This window comes from Papaver somniferum, chromosome 5 (genome assembly GCF_003573695.1).
Source record: "Papaver somniferum cultivar HN1 chromosome 5, ASM357369v1, whole genome shotgun sequence".
NCBI classification, from domain to species: domain Eukaryota; kingdom Viridiplantae; phylum Streptophyta; class Magnoliopsida; order Ranunculales; family Papaveraceae; genus Papaver; species Papaver somniferum.
Genome location: NC_039362.1, coordinates 64,080,266 through 64,093,684, shown reverse-complemented (window position 1 = coordinate 64,093,684; position 13,419 = coordinate 64,080,266). Strand labels below are relative to the sequence as shown.

At 35.0% G+C, this 13,419-nt stretch overlaps 1 protein-coding gene and 1 long non-coding RNA gene across 2 annotated transcripts; both read right to left on the bottom strand.

Annotated features, from left to right (window-relative positions):
* Positions 1-8,211: 8,211 nt before the first annotated feature.
* LOC113277469 (carboxy-terminal domain RNA polymerase II polypeptide A small phosphatase 1-like) lies at positions 8,212-9,361 on the bottom strand. Its single transcript, XM_026526559.1, has one exon. The coding sequence runs from the start codon at positions 9,258-9,260 to the stop codon at positions 8,349-8,351; it is 912 nt and encodes a 303-aa protein (XP_026382344.1). The 5' UTR covers positions 9,261-9,361; the 3' UTR covers positions 8,212-8,348.
* Positions 9,362-10,490: 1,129 nt separating this feature from the next.
* On the bottom strand, positions 10,491-11,238 carry LOC113277468. Its single transcript, XR_003324947.1, has 3 exons — positions 11,074-11,238; positions 10,873-10,941; positions 10,491-10,709 (listed from the first exon to the last, which is right to left on the bottom strand). It is a non-coding gene; the product is annotated as an uncharacterized LOC113277468 (long non-coding RNA).
* Between the last annotated feature and the right edge of the window lie 2,181 nt (positions 11,239-13,419).

The window sequence follows — 13,419 nt, the reverse complement described above, 5'->3', positions numbered from 1 at the left end:
GCTACAGACTCCTTCAACAAAGGCTTTCTACATTGCCATTCAAACATGGCGGTATGGGTGTGTATATTATACATGATACCAAATATTATTGTTTTCTTGCATCTTGTTTACAGACCCTAGAGCTGCAGTCAACGATTTTGAGGTGTGCTGGTATCAGTAGTACTGGCCCCTCTCTTCGGGGAGCTTTGGACTCCTTCAACTCACCATGTGTCGTCGTTTCTCCTATTTTCTCTAGTAATTTTTCCATCCATTCCATGAACTCCTTGGAAAATATTTACTTTGACGCTGTGAAGAAAAACATACCCACCATTTAATGTTATGTCGGAGCGTGATTCTGTTTTATGACACCGCAAGCACACAAAATATGCCTGGGACTTTCTGATAGCGATCCCAATTGTGGGGCTTAATCAACATATTGGAGCTAGGCAGTTCAGTGCAATTCTCCGGTACAGATTAGGGATCCCTCTTTTCGAGGTGAATGGTGCTTGTCCCTTTTGCAAGGAGATATGGATATTTTTGGTGATCATGACCTGCATTGTGAGAATGAAGTTGGGTTTAAATTTAGACATGATTTGGTGCGAGATACTATTGCGAACATGTGTTACCGTGCGGGTGTGCCGGCTAGGAAGGAGGTTGACTTGGGACTTCTTGCGAATAACGACACTGCTCTGAGACCGACTGACATACTTGTGCATAATTGGGATAATGGACGTGATGTGTTTTTGGATGTGACTAGTGTTTCGCCTTTTACCGGTGGTGGAGTTCTTACCTTTACCTCGGGTTTCTCCATTAAGAATATTGTTACTCGCAAGAATGTTAAATATTTAGAGAAGTGCACGTTTAATGGTTTTGGTTTGGGGACACTGGCTTTTACCACCTTGGGGGAGTTGGTTGATGATACCATATACTTTCTGAAGCGCTTGAGCAATTATATGGCTTGCCACGATGTTAATGTTCGCGTCGTAGATTTTTTTTCATAGGTTAGGTGTAGTTATTCAAAAAGGTGTTGGAGCTCAGCTTGTTGCTAGGATTTCGACCATTTCTTACCAGATGATAGTCTTTCTGAGTTGTAATCTTTCATCCAAAAATAATTATATTAAGAAAAAATATTATAATTAAAATATAAAAGAAGTTACAATACTGTTGGAAACTCAATGAAACCCCTTCTCTTTAAATTGGAACTCAGTAAGAAACTTAAAGATAACAACTCAAACCAAAGGATAAATAAAAACCGTAAGTGAATTGTTATAGTCAGAAATCAATGAAAATTTGGCATGGTCAGAATCCACCAATTCATCGATTAATGTTACAATTCCATAGAAAAGAAAATAAAGAATGGGAAACATACTAGATGACCGCACGCGGTGTGTGTGGGTGGGGGTGGGGTTGGGGTTGGGGCTTGGGGCTTGGTGGGTACGAAGAAAACAAATACCTGCAAAAACATAAAATACATAATCAAACTTTAACTTGATATATGGATAAACCAATAGTTATTCATGAACCCACACTTCGAATAAAAGTTACAATAGAGTTTCCGACTATTATAGTTGTGTTAGACCAAATTCTTTGAAAGATATTCTTTTCTGTTATCCCGAGCTCCCTCAGCACCTACCGTATCAAAATATTTCAAATATACATACTAACAAGTGCAATTCCAGCAAACATGTTCAATGGAAAACCAAACATCATCACTTTAATAAACCTACAAATGTGCTTCCTCTACATGAGTTAACCCCTGCACAACTTCCTTGATATAATTTATTCCTTATTTGATGATCAAATGGATCTTAACTTGGAAAAGAAAAGGACAAAAGCTAATATACTACTTTTATTCAAGAACTTCAAATCAATTCCTACAACCAACATAATCGTACCAATACACGCTTAACCTCCACAACTAAGATAAATATTAACGGCAACAGAACAGAATAAACAACTATGAAGTGTAAAACTCACAATAACTCTGTCTCGTCTTGTACAAGCAATTCTCTTAAAATCTGCTCAAACGCTTGATATCACTGCGATTTCCCCTTCCAAAAGTTGTATTGGTGGTTCTTGCACTTTCCTCTCTAACCTCTATGCTCTGAAAGTTGGGTTGGTTTGTCGAATATAGTAGGGAAAGTAAGTTCTGGTGTTGGAGTCCATCTGGGACACAAACTAAACTTGTAGCACTCTACTTATATTACTTTATTTGTTTCTTGTCACCGCATCATACTGAGCCCGAAACATAAAAAGTTGTGGGTAATCCAACTAGAAGTGAATCGTGGAATTTAGCTAGAGTTCGGATACCTAAAACTCGATATTTAACGTTATATGAACACCCATAGTAAGAAAGTGTAAGGTTATGTAGTAACATACTTGTAAGGGTATGTAAGCGTGTCTGGCATCAACAAGTCCAGTTATACAACCAGTGTACCTTAAAAGCAAAATAACGGAGTTACCAAGTGTGGATTCTGCAGTGTAGGTTAAGGTAGGAAGTGGTGCAGGTTAACAGGATGGCACAGACTGTCATTTACGTGCATTTCATGGTTCTGCTATTTCATACGGTCTTTTCCTACGCGTATCTGTCGGTCACTAGCTGTTAGAGTATCTTTAAATACAGTCATTACTGCAACTGTATTCTGTAATGAAACTCATTGTAATAATAGATTTGTTTAATTTCATCACCATTAACACCATGTCAATATGGTATCAGACAGGTTAGGGTTCTTTTCTCAATCCTTTTACGATCCACATATTCACAACAGGAAATTCAATTCTGTTGATTGAAACTTGTCCTTCTTTGATCTCTATCGAGATTTCCTAAGTGTTATTTGGTGATTTTACCTGTGATTTTATATTCTCTGAGTTTTGTTTCTCTTATCAGATTCAAACTTGTTTCTTGATCTGATATCTGTCTTTCTTTGTCTTGATTCATCTTTGTGTGGTATTTTCTTGAATTTTTTTTCTACAAGTATTTTGGTTGCATATTTTCTTGAATCTCAGATCTGTTTTATGATTCAATAATTTGGTTCTAATTCATCAATGGAAAATCCAACAACATCTTCTTTTTCTAGAGTTCCACTTAATCAAATAACTACATTTGTTCATCTAAAACTCAAAGAGGATAATTACTACACATGGAGAAATTTGATGAAGCATGTTATACAAAGATACAAATTAATGAAGTTTATGGATGGCTCTTATCCTTGTCCTGCTCAATATACTTCTCAGAGAAATGAAGCAAATGGAATTGAAAATCCTAATTACACAGATTAGCTGGATGAAGATTCCACTATCATTATGTGGACAAATTCGACTATATCTGATTCAGTCATTGCTTATTTCTCTAGATCTACTAACTCTCATCAACATTGGAAGAGTATTGAAGAACGATTTGCTAGAGCTTCATCCACACATTCAATTCACTTATGCACCAAGCTTCTTTCAATAACTCAAGGTGATAAATTGATTCCTGCTCTTATAAATGAAATAAAACTTTTATCTGATCAATTAACAATTGCTGGTGAAATTGTGTCTGATAGAGAATTAGTGGTAATTACTCTCAAAGCTTTAAATTTAGATTATATACCATTTGCTACTTCAATGAGACATAGAAACCCACCTATCACTAGTATTGAGTTGCATATTAATCTTCTTAGTGAGGAATCTGTTGTCAGTGAAAGAATCAAAAACACTAAACATGAAATGGATGCAAAGGCTTTTCTAGCAAACAACAACTTTAGAAGTTCCTTTAGAGGCTCTCCTGGTAGAGGTTAATTCAGAGGTAGATATTCAAATTGTGGAAGGCATCCAAATCCTGCAATTTTTGGAAGATCTGCTTATGGAAGGGTAATACCACTACTGAGAAAATACATTCTCAGATTTGTTTATCTGACACTCATCTTGCTCCAAATTGCAATCAAATACTGAATTTCTCATATAAAGGAAGAGCTCCAACAACAAATCTCAGTGCAATGCTAGCAGCAGTAGATATATTTGACAAAGATGAATGGATTGTGGACAGTGGTGCAAATAGTCATATCACATATGATGCTTCTTTGGTACAAGAAACTATTCCTTATGATGGTACTGACATTATGAATACAACAAATGGAGAAGGTATTCCTATAACTCATACATGACATTCTAGTAGAACTGTTAATGATCATTCTACTTGTTCCTCAAGCTTCACATAATCTCTTATCATCTCACAAATTTACTTCTGATAATACTTGTTCTCTAACTCTTGATTCTCATGGTTTCACTGTGAAGGATCTGACCTCTGGGAAGGTTATCTTCCAAGGTCCACATAAAAATGGACATTATCCAATCATCTTTCATTCATCTCATCATTCTTACTCCTCAACAATAAGTGACAACACTCTTATTCATAAGAGATTTGGTCATCCATCTTTTCAGACTCTTCAGAAAATTTGTAAAACATTGAATCTAGTTAATATTTCCAATAAGCCTTTTTGTTGCACTGAATGCAAGCTATGTAAATCTCATAAATTACCATTTCAACTTTCAACTACATTAGCAAAACAACCTCTGGAGTTGTTGCACATGGATCTCTGGGATCCTTGTCATGTTGCATCTGTCTCAGGCAATTTGTATTATGAAAATATTATAGATGAGCATACAAAATATTGTTGGATCATTCCTTTGTGCTCTAAATCTGATTTTAACCATGCTTTTGTCTCGTTTGTCACTAGAATTGAGAAGGTACTTTCCCATTCAGTTATCACCAAAACTGACAACGGTGGAGAGTTTTTAAACACTTTTCTGGCACAATATTGTAACTCAAGAGGCATTACTCATGAACTTAGTTGTCCTCACACACCTGAACAAAATGGTGTTGTAGAAGTGAAGCACCAACATTTCTTGGGTGTCACTAGAACTCTTTTACTTCAATCTGGTTTACCAAATATGTATTGGGTTGAAGCTATTCAAACTGCCAACTACTTAATTAATAGGCTTCTCACTAGATCTCTTGATTTCACTACTCCTTTTGAATCATTATTTCATAAATAACCAGATTATAACTTTTGAAAGTTTTTTGTTGTGTTTGTTTTCCTTGGCTAAAACCATACACTTCAAAAAAGCTTGAACTTATGAGTAAACTATAATATTTCTTGGCTACAACTTATAGCATAAAGGTTATAGATGCTTAGAACCACACTCAATGACAATATACATTTCCAGACATGTGTCTTTTAATTAAAATTCATTTCCTTATAAAGATCTAGTTTCCACTATGTCTTCTTCTACTGAAACTTATCATTTCCATCTTTTGCTTTAGCTTCATCTCCTCCTGCATCTATTCCTTCACTTTCTACCTTCATTCCTCTTACTAAAAATGATCATTGCATGACTACTAGAGGTAAAAATGGGATTTACACACCAAAATCATACTTTGGTATTAAGCACCCTTTGCAAGTTGCTTTTATATGTCATATTTCCAAAGAGTATAGGTGATACTAATAAGGAGAGAGTTTGGAGAATTTCTTCAGTTTCATAATACAATGCCCTTATGCAAGCAGATACATGGTCATTGGTCCCACCTGATGCTGCTCAAAATCTTATTGGCTGTAAGTGGGTTTTTAAGATTAAATATAATGCAGATGACACAATAGATAAATTTAATGCAAGATTGGTAGCTAAAGGATTTCATCAAAAACAAGGATTGGATTTTGATGAGGCATTTAATCATGTGGCAAAGCCATCTACTATCAGAATAATTCTTTCTATGGCAGTTCAATTTAACTGGAAAATGCACCAGCTTGATGTAAGTAATACATTTCAGCATAGAGATTTGCAGGAGGAAGTTTATATGTCACAGCCTCCATGTTTTTAGATCCTACTAAACCAGATTATGTTTGTCTACTTCATAAAGCTATCCATGGTCTTAAGCAAGCTCCTAGAGATTGGTATGATAAGCTCAGTACAACCTTAAAGGATCTGCAATTTGTGAATTCTGTAGCTGACCCATCTCTTTTTGTCCACAAACAAGGTTCTCATATATCAGTTGCCTTGGTGTATGTTGATAATATTATGCTCACTGGTTCCAATTCATCTTTTCTTAAGCAAGTTATTTCCAGACTACAAGAATAATTTCCCTTGAAGGACTTGGGTGATATGAATTATTTTCTTGGTCTGGAAGTTAACATGAATGCAGATTCTTTGTATCTTACTCAATCAAGGTATGTTGTTGATCTTCTTCATAAGCATAACATGGAAGGAGCCAAACCATGTCATTCTCCTACTAACAAGTTCAGTGTCACTTCTGGAGATCTTCTTGTTAATCCAACTGAATATAGGAGTTTGGTAGGTGCTCTGCAATACCTTACTTGGACTAGACCAGATATTTCTTTTGCAGTGAATCAGGTTTGTCAGTTCATGCAACATCCTAGAACATAACATTTAATGGATGCCAAAAGAATACTGAGATACCTCAAACGTACTTTGGATTATGGTCTTCATTTTACTAAAGGTGATTTTTTTCTTCTTGGATTTTCTGATGCTGATTGGGCTGGTAACATTGATCATAGAAGATTCACAGGAGGGTATTGTGTCTTTTTGGGTTCCAATATTATTTCATGGTCCTCCAGAAAGCAAACTACAGTGGCAAAGTCTAGTACATAGGTTGAATACAGAACCTTAGCACACAGTGCAGCTGAAATGGTATGGATTTGTTATATTTTGAATGATTTGAACTTTGTTATCTCTGGCATTCCAAGACTAGGGTGTGATAATATCAGTTCAATATCTTTGGCTTCCAATCCAGTTATGCATTCAACAATGAAGCATGTCCATTTGGATTATCATTCCATTAGAGAGCTTGTTCAATCCAAATCTCTTGATGTCTTCTATGTCCATACACTGGATCAGATTGATGATATCTTTACAAAAGGATTACAGGTCCTAGATTTCTTACACTCAGATCCAAGCTCAAGATTATTTCACTGCCCATAAACTTGAGGGGGGATAAAAGCAAAATAATAGAGTTACCAAGTCTGGATTTGCAGTGTAGGTTAAGGTAGGAAGTGGTGCAGGTTAACAGGCTGGCACAGACTGTCATTCACGTGCATCTCATGGTTCTGTTATTTCACACGGTCTTTTCCAACGTGTATTTGTCGGTCACTAGCTGTTAGAGTATCTTTAAATACAGTCATTACTGCAACTGTATTCTGTAATGAAACTCATTGTAATAATAGCTTTGTTTAATTTCATCACCATGTCATTATACCTTTCCATTTTGCCAGGAATAGCACTGTGAGCAAGTAGCGTGCAATACACATTGTCAGATGCATTTGAAGGAACTGCAGGGATCATGTATGTTGGATCTCCCAAAGATTCAATAAAATTAAAATGCTAGAGCAGGAAGAAAAAAGTCAAGTGGACATGAGAATAACCTACTCCCTCCATTCCTTTTCAATAGGATGGTTTCCTAAAATAAATGTTTCAAAAAAATAGGCTGGTTTCCTAATTGTGAAAGTCAAATGTTACTTTAGTTTTCTGGGACCACTTTTCTCTTAACTTCTTTTGATGACAAATGTCATGTGGACCATTTCACTATACTTCTTTTGCTGACAAGTATCATGGGGACCATTTCACTTCACTTCTTTTATTGACAAGTGTCACGAGAATAACTTTCAATGATTAGTTCTCTTAATTTCCTTAATTTTCTCTAAAAACAAAACCAGTTTATTAAAAAGAAACGGAGGGAGTATGTATTTAAGAACTTTGTTTCATGAAGCATCATATTCTACTTACTATTCAGCTATCATATTCAAAGAGTCCCCAGCCCCAGGTCCTTCAAGATAAAAAATAAAATAAAAAAAGTGACTCCGGAATCAAGCAACAGTCACATCTCGGCAGGCAAGAGTAAACAGAAATTCTTTCTGCTTTCCAAAAAGTTACCGAACACTTCATGTGCCCTTACACATTCTACCTCAAACACAAAATTGAATCTTAAAATCAAATGAATATACTTCGATAAATTCAAATCATCTCAGTAAATGACTATTATCATAAACAACTTATAAAATGAATGTAGAGAAAAAAAAAAGATTGAAACTTTAAGAAATAATTTAGGACAATCTATCTTCACCATACCTTGATGTTGATAGCATCAGCGCCAGTGAAATCGATCCTCAAATGGATGGATCAGGAAATGATTTATTCGAAAAAGAATTTTGAATTAAGAAAAGCAAATGACACAAAGACTGAATCAGACTTAAGAAATTTTGAATGCTAAATGATAACAAATATCTTGTTACACCAGTAGATTAATGAACATTATGGTTCATTACTGTAATGTGAACCACAAAAGAGATTTCGACAAATGAAATGAAAATACAAAATCAAAACATTTCTAGAACTTGTTGTTTCTGTTCTCCTTCCCAGATATACTTCTTAACAGCATCTCTCATATCTTCAAAACAATCGGAACCTTCGAAAAATCTCCTGACATTTTCGAGTTCTCTATCTTGGAGATCATCAATAAACGGACGCACAGGAAGTGCATTATCAGGCTGAAATATATATGCATTAGGGTTATCATCAACAAGTACTACATTTTTCAAATCTCTTCCAATTTGGGACAAATCTTTCACAAATCTTCCATCCATTTCCTTGCACGAATCTCGACAAAGTCGATGAGAAATTACCCCATTCCGGTCGATTTTATCAAGAACAAGTGAAGCATACTCTTTCAATCCGGCAGTAAAAACAACAATTTCGAATTTCTTCGAAATGGATTCGAGAAACTCATCAACACCTGGACGTTTCAAAACATAGAAATTCATCACTTCTCCTTCAATTCTAGGTCGAACAATGAAATCGAACCGTTCTGGAGACGGATCAGTTGTTGAATGAATCAATGTTTCATCTAAATCAAGAAAGATCGTTCTTCTTTCAGGTAATAAAGATGGAGGAAGAACGACGACGTTGTTGAAATTCAATGATCGGCAGATATGGTTATTATCTTTTTTCCCGAGTAATTGTTGTTTCTCTTCTTCGTCTTTGGTGATTGGGCATTTCTTCAGGATATGAAACCCTTGCTTTCGACGATTAGGGGTTCCAATGTTTGTGAACTTTGTAAAGATTTTGATGAGACGACGTTGACATGTATAAATCGATTTGTTAATCGACGCGATGAAGAATGAAGTTGCATTTGTTACGTTCTTGAGGGGTGTACTCTTTCTTCTACGGCGATGATTCCGACGATCTTTTGAGGGTTTTGTTGGGGTTTTCTTTAGTATCTTGGACACCATTTTTGTTCTTCTTCCGTGCTGTTCTTTAAGAGAGAGAAAGAGAGAGAGAGAGAGGTCTGTTGAAAGGTTGGGGTGTGAGTGGGTGGGTATATGGGTATATGGGGGAAGGAAAGTTAAAGATATTTTTGTATTGTTTTTGTTTTGGTTCGTTACAACGGTAGGAAATCAGGTTTGGAACAAACCCGAAGCTATCAGGTGCGTCAGATTTGTTATTTTTGTTTGGTTAGGGAAGATGTTCTTGAAATAGTTTGGACCCGACCGTTGCTTTGCAGTTCCAAAAAATTTCGCATGATCTTTCGTCGATACTTTTGTAACTGTGTTGTAGGCGTCCTTGCTGGCAATAATTATAACGGGCCGAGTTATTAAGGTATGATTTTTTGAAAAATTAAGAATTACTCTTTGCACTAACTGCTATAAACAACAACTCAATTGTTATGTTTAGGGCCGCACAGGAACCGTCGCGTCTCGTGGAACCGTACCGGTACCGTCCCGGAACCACGGCCAGACGGACAGGTACAAGTAACAAAAACTGGTACCGTGCCTGGAATAGGTACAAGTAACAGTTGTAGACTATTCACGTCCCGTCCCGTCCCGTAGTACCGAGCAACAAGTAATAACATTTAATAATAGTTAGGGATTTTGAAAACTAATTAGTTTTTATTCATTTCTATTTAGTTTTTGTGGATTTATTTAGATTTTTGAAACTGATTGTAACTTTTTGGTTTTTGATTTTAGGGTTTTGGAATTTTGGTGTGGTTCATAACTTCATTTGAACTTAGAACTTAAAAGATTTTTTTGCTTTATTTTCGTTTTTATAATTTTACATACGCTACGGGTAAAGAAGCGGTACCATCCCGTCCCTTACCGAGTTAAACAGGTACATATCTCGTCCCGTACTGCACAGGTACAGGAACAAGGTACATGTACCGGCCATAAGGAGGTACATGTACTGAGCTAGGAAAAAACTCATACCGTCCCGTCCCATGTGCAGTCCTAGTTATGTTATCTTATTAAGCGAATAGTATTTTAAAACTTGTTTCGTCTGCTAGGTATCACGGGGGCGACGGGGCCTTATGGCCCCGACTCAATCTCTCATTATAGCTTTAAATCTATAATACAAAACAGTATAGGTTTTTGAGCTTTAGACGGACGGATAACATTTTGAGAGACAAACAAGTGATCCGACCATCCCAATCTCATCCCAGCCAAAGACATCTAGCGGTTGTGGTGTTTGTAACCTTCTTCCATTATGGCTATATGCATTGATAACCTTCATAATTAGCTCCACACTAATTGAAAAAAATGTCCCACCAAAAAAATAAAGTGGAAAATTAAATTTTAAAACCATGCAGAACTTATATTTTTACACTCATGTTTTATTATAGAAAAATAAAAATAATTCTTGCATCACATCTTTAAGAAAATCATATTAGCCAAACCTTCATCAACCTGCAAAACACAAACAACATTGTACATTTGCGGTTATAATGTGTAAAACCTAACAACAAATAATTTGAGATCCTCTTTTTAAAAATACAAAGAATAATTTTCATTATACTCATTGTAAAGGGAATAATCTAAAAATGAAATACATATCCATAAAATGACTCACCGAAAATTCACTCTTAAATTATAATCTTTATTTTAATTTTAGCGCTCGAATAAGCCAACCTTCGTCAACCTGCAAAACACAAGTAACATTAGAGCATTTGTGGTTGCAATTTGTGAAACCCAGTGAACAAACAACTTTAGGTCCTTTTTGAAAAAATAGATAGAATAATTCCCATAATTTTAATTATCTTAACAGTCGTACCTTCATGTCCCATAAAAAAATGAACCATGTTTTCATCCATAACAAATTTAGCATTCTTAGGAACATTTGAGCATTTTTTATCCAGATCATGACTATCTTTTCGTCCATATAAACATGATTGACAATCGTGGTGGCTTGAATTTTTACGGGGATATCAGATCTTATTCATTCAATGATGCCATAAATAGCTTAATTAAACTCTGCTTCTTCTTTAAATTGAGATTCTTTGCCGTGAAAGGTGAGATATGAATGGCCCGGGAAGCGGTTTAGCCTTAGAAATGTAAGCATAAAGAGTAGCGTTGTTGACCGTGTTTAATCTTAAATTTAAACTCGAAGAGTAAAAATATTGATCGTGTATCTTTCTGTTTTTTATTTAGACTTTTACATATGGCAAGACATTTGGTATTTTTTGATTGTTTCTACACCAAGAAACGTTACAAAAATGGTTATCATAATTGAGGATAAAATTAAGGACATGCACTAGGTGATTAAGGTATACAACTCATTTTTTTTTCTTATTTTAATTAGACCAAAAGTACCGGAATGGAATCAGTAGATCACATGGATAATGAACACAGGACAATAGTCCTTGAGATCTAAAAATAATTTCTGGGAGGATGTAATTACATTTATTGCTCATCGGATGAAGATTCCACATAATGATCTCATTAAAACCACCAATCTTTGGGGATCGTAATAAAATTATTTAAGGAAGAAAAAAAAGACAATTTACCTGGATTTTTATCAAAAAATATTATTTTAATCAGTTGGAAGCGTAACCGAATTTATAATTATTTAGATGAAAAATATCTAAGATATTCTTAGCTACAAACTTTCATAAGTCAAATTAACTCTTATGACAGTATGTAGTAATTATCAAAATCATTATGATAGAAAATTATCCCGTCTCATACCGTGTCGTTACGGCACGGGTTATTCCTAGTGTACATACATTAAAAAAAGACCACAACATGACTGAGTATCAAGATACAACTTAGTCAATTCTTCCAGATTTATCTCTAATTAGTTTTAAAACCGATCATGGCGAAGTAGATAATTTAAAAGAACAGATGGGTCCAAAAACTCTGAGGCAAATAAGAATGTGTGCACTTTGCAAAAAGAAAATCGTATCTATTAACTTTAAAGATACCAAAAATAATAAACCACATAAAAAACATGACAGTTGCTAACTTATATCAGAACAAAGTAAAAAGAATTTAAAATTCCATGTTCTACAACCAAAGTCCAAAACAAAGTTATTTAAATTTACAGTTAATACACATTTCATTGTGCAAATTATTTTATTTTATGGAAAATTTACAATAGCCAATTTTTTCCCTTATTTGAGACATTAGCCTTCTCTTTGACGTGGGAGGAACCTTGTAATTATGAGAATTCTGGGAATTTTATTTTTAGCAAGGTAACCAGAAACTCGTGGATGAAAGATATTTGAAGAAGAAAAAAACCTATAAAAATTCAACAGAAGATTCAAAGCCAATGACTAAAAAGGATCTCTGACTTCGCAACCTACAATGGATTCGAATAATACATATGCCATATATCATTTGATATACTCAGGGGATAAATTTTTTAGATAAATGTAATGTACCCATTAAAATTTTGAGATGTTGATTCAGAAATGGACATTGCAATAGATGTTAGCAAAGATTACATACTGTTGGAGAAAATGAGTTTATTGTTTTGTTATATAGTCTTGGTGGGAATGGAATTTAGGACCTTGGGTCTCTAAGGGAACTTACTCATTTTCATATGAGCGAATGAAAGTCCCACATTGGGTATAACTAGATAGTTAGTCCACTATATAGCTATTCCATTATGGATAGTTAGTAAAATAATGTGGGAGGAACGGGTGGGGCGAAATATTTTTGTCATCACTAAGGCTTGGGGTTAAGGCTCGGGCTCGTGCCTCTGTCGCTGACTGGTCAACCAAGACTTATCATTTTTTTGGACGTAATTATTTTGAATTATTTCCTAAAACGTTTTGAAAATCAAATTAAAATCTTTCTTAAATGTTGGGGTCGTGTGACCCGGGAGTATTTATTCTCTTAATTAAAACAAATTTTCTAACGGATTTATTTGCATGGATGTCGACATTTCTTACCGTTTTTTGACTGTTTGATGACAGAATTATGTCGACATCTTGACAACATTACTTCGCATGCAGAATTATTTCGCACATTAATGTGCATTGATTTCACCTACTCGGTTCGCCTATAAAAATAATTCTTGTTCTTCATTTCACTTTGTGTCCAGGAGAGCTACTATCTTCTTCTTTTTGTCTCTCTCCCTCTGTGTGGTATTTTTCATTTCTTCTGTTCCATTGAT

Bases quoted from the DNA above. Each gene is read 5' to 3' on its own strand.
- LOC113277469 (XM_026526559.1), bottom strand. From the start codon at position 9,260: ATGGTGTCCAAGATACTAAAGAAAACCCCAACAAAACCCTCAAAAGAT.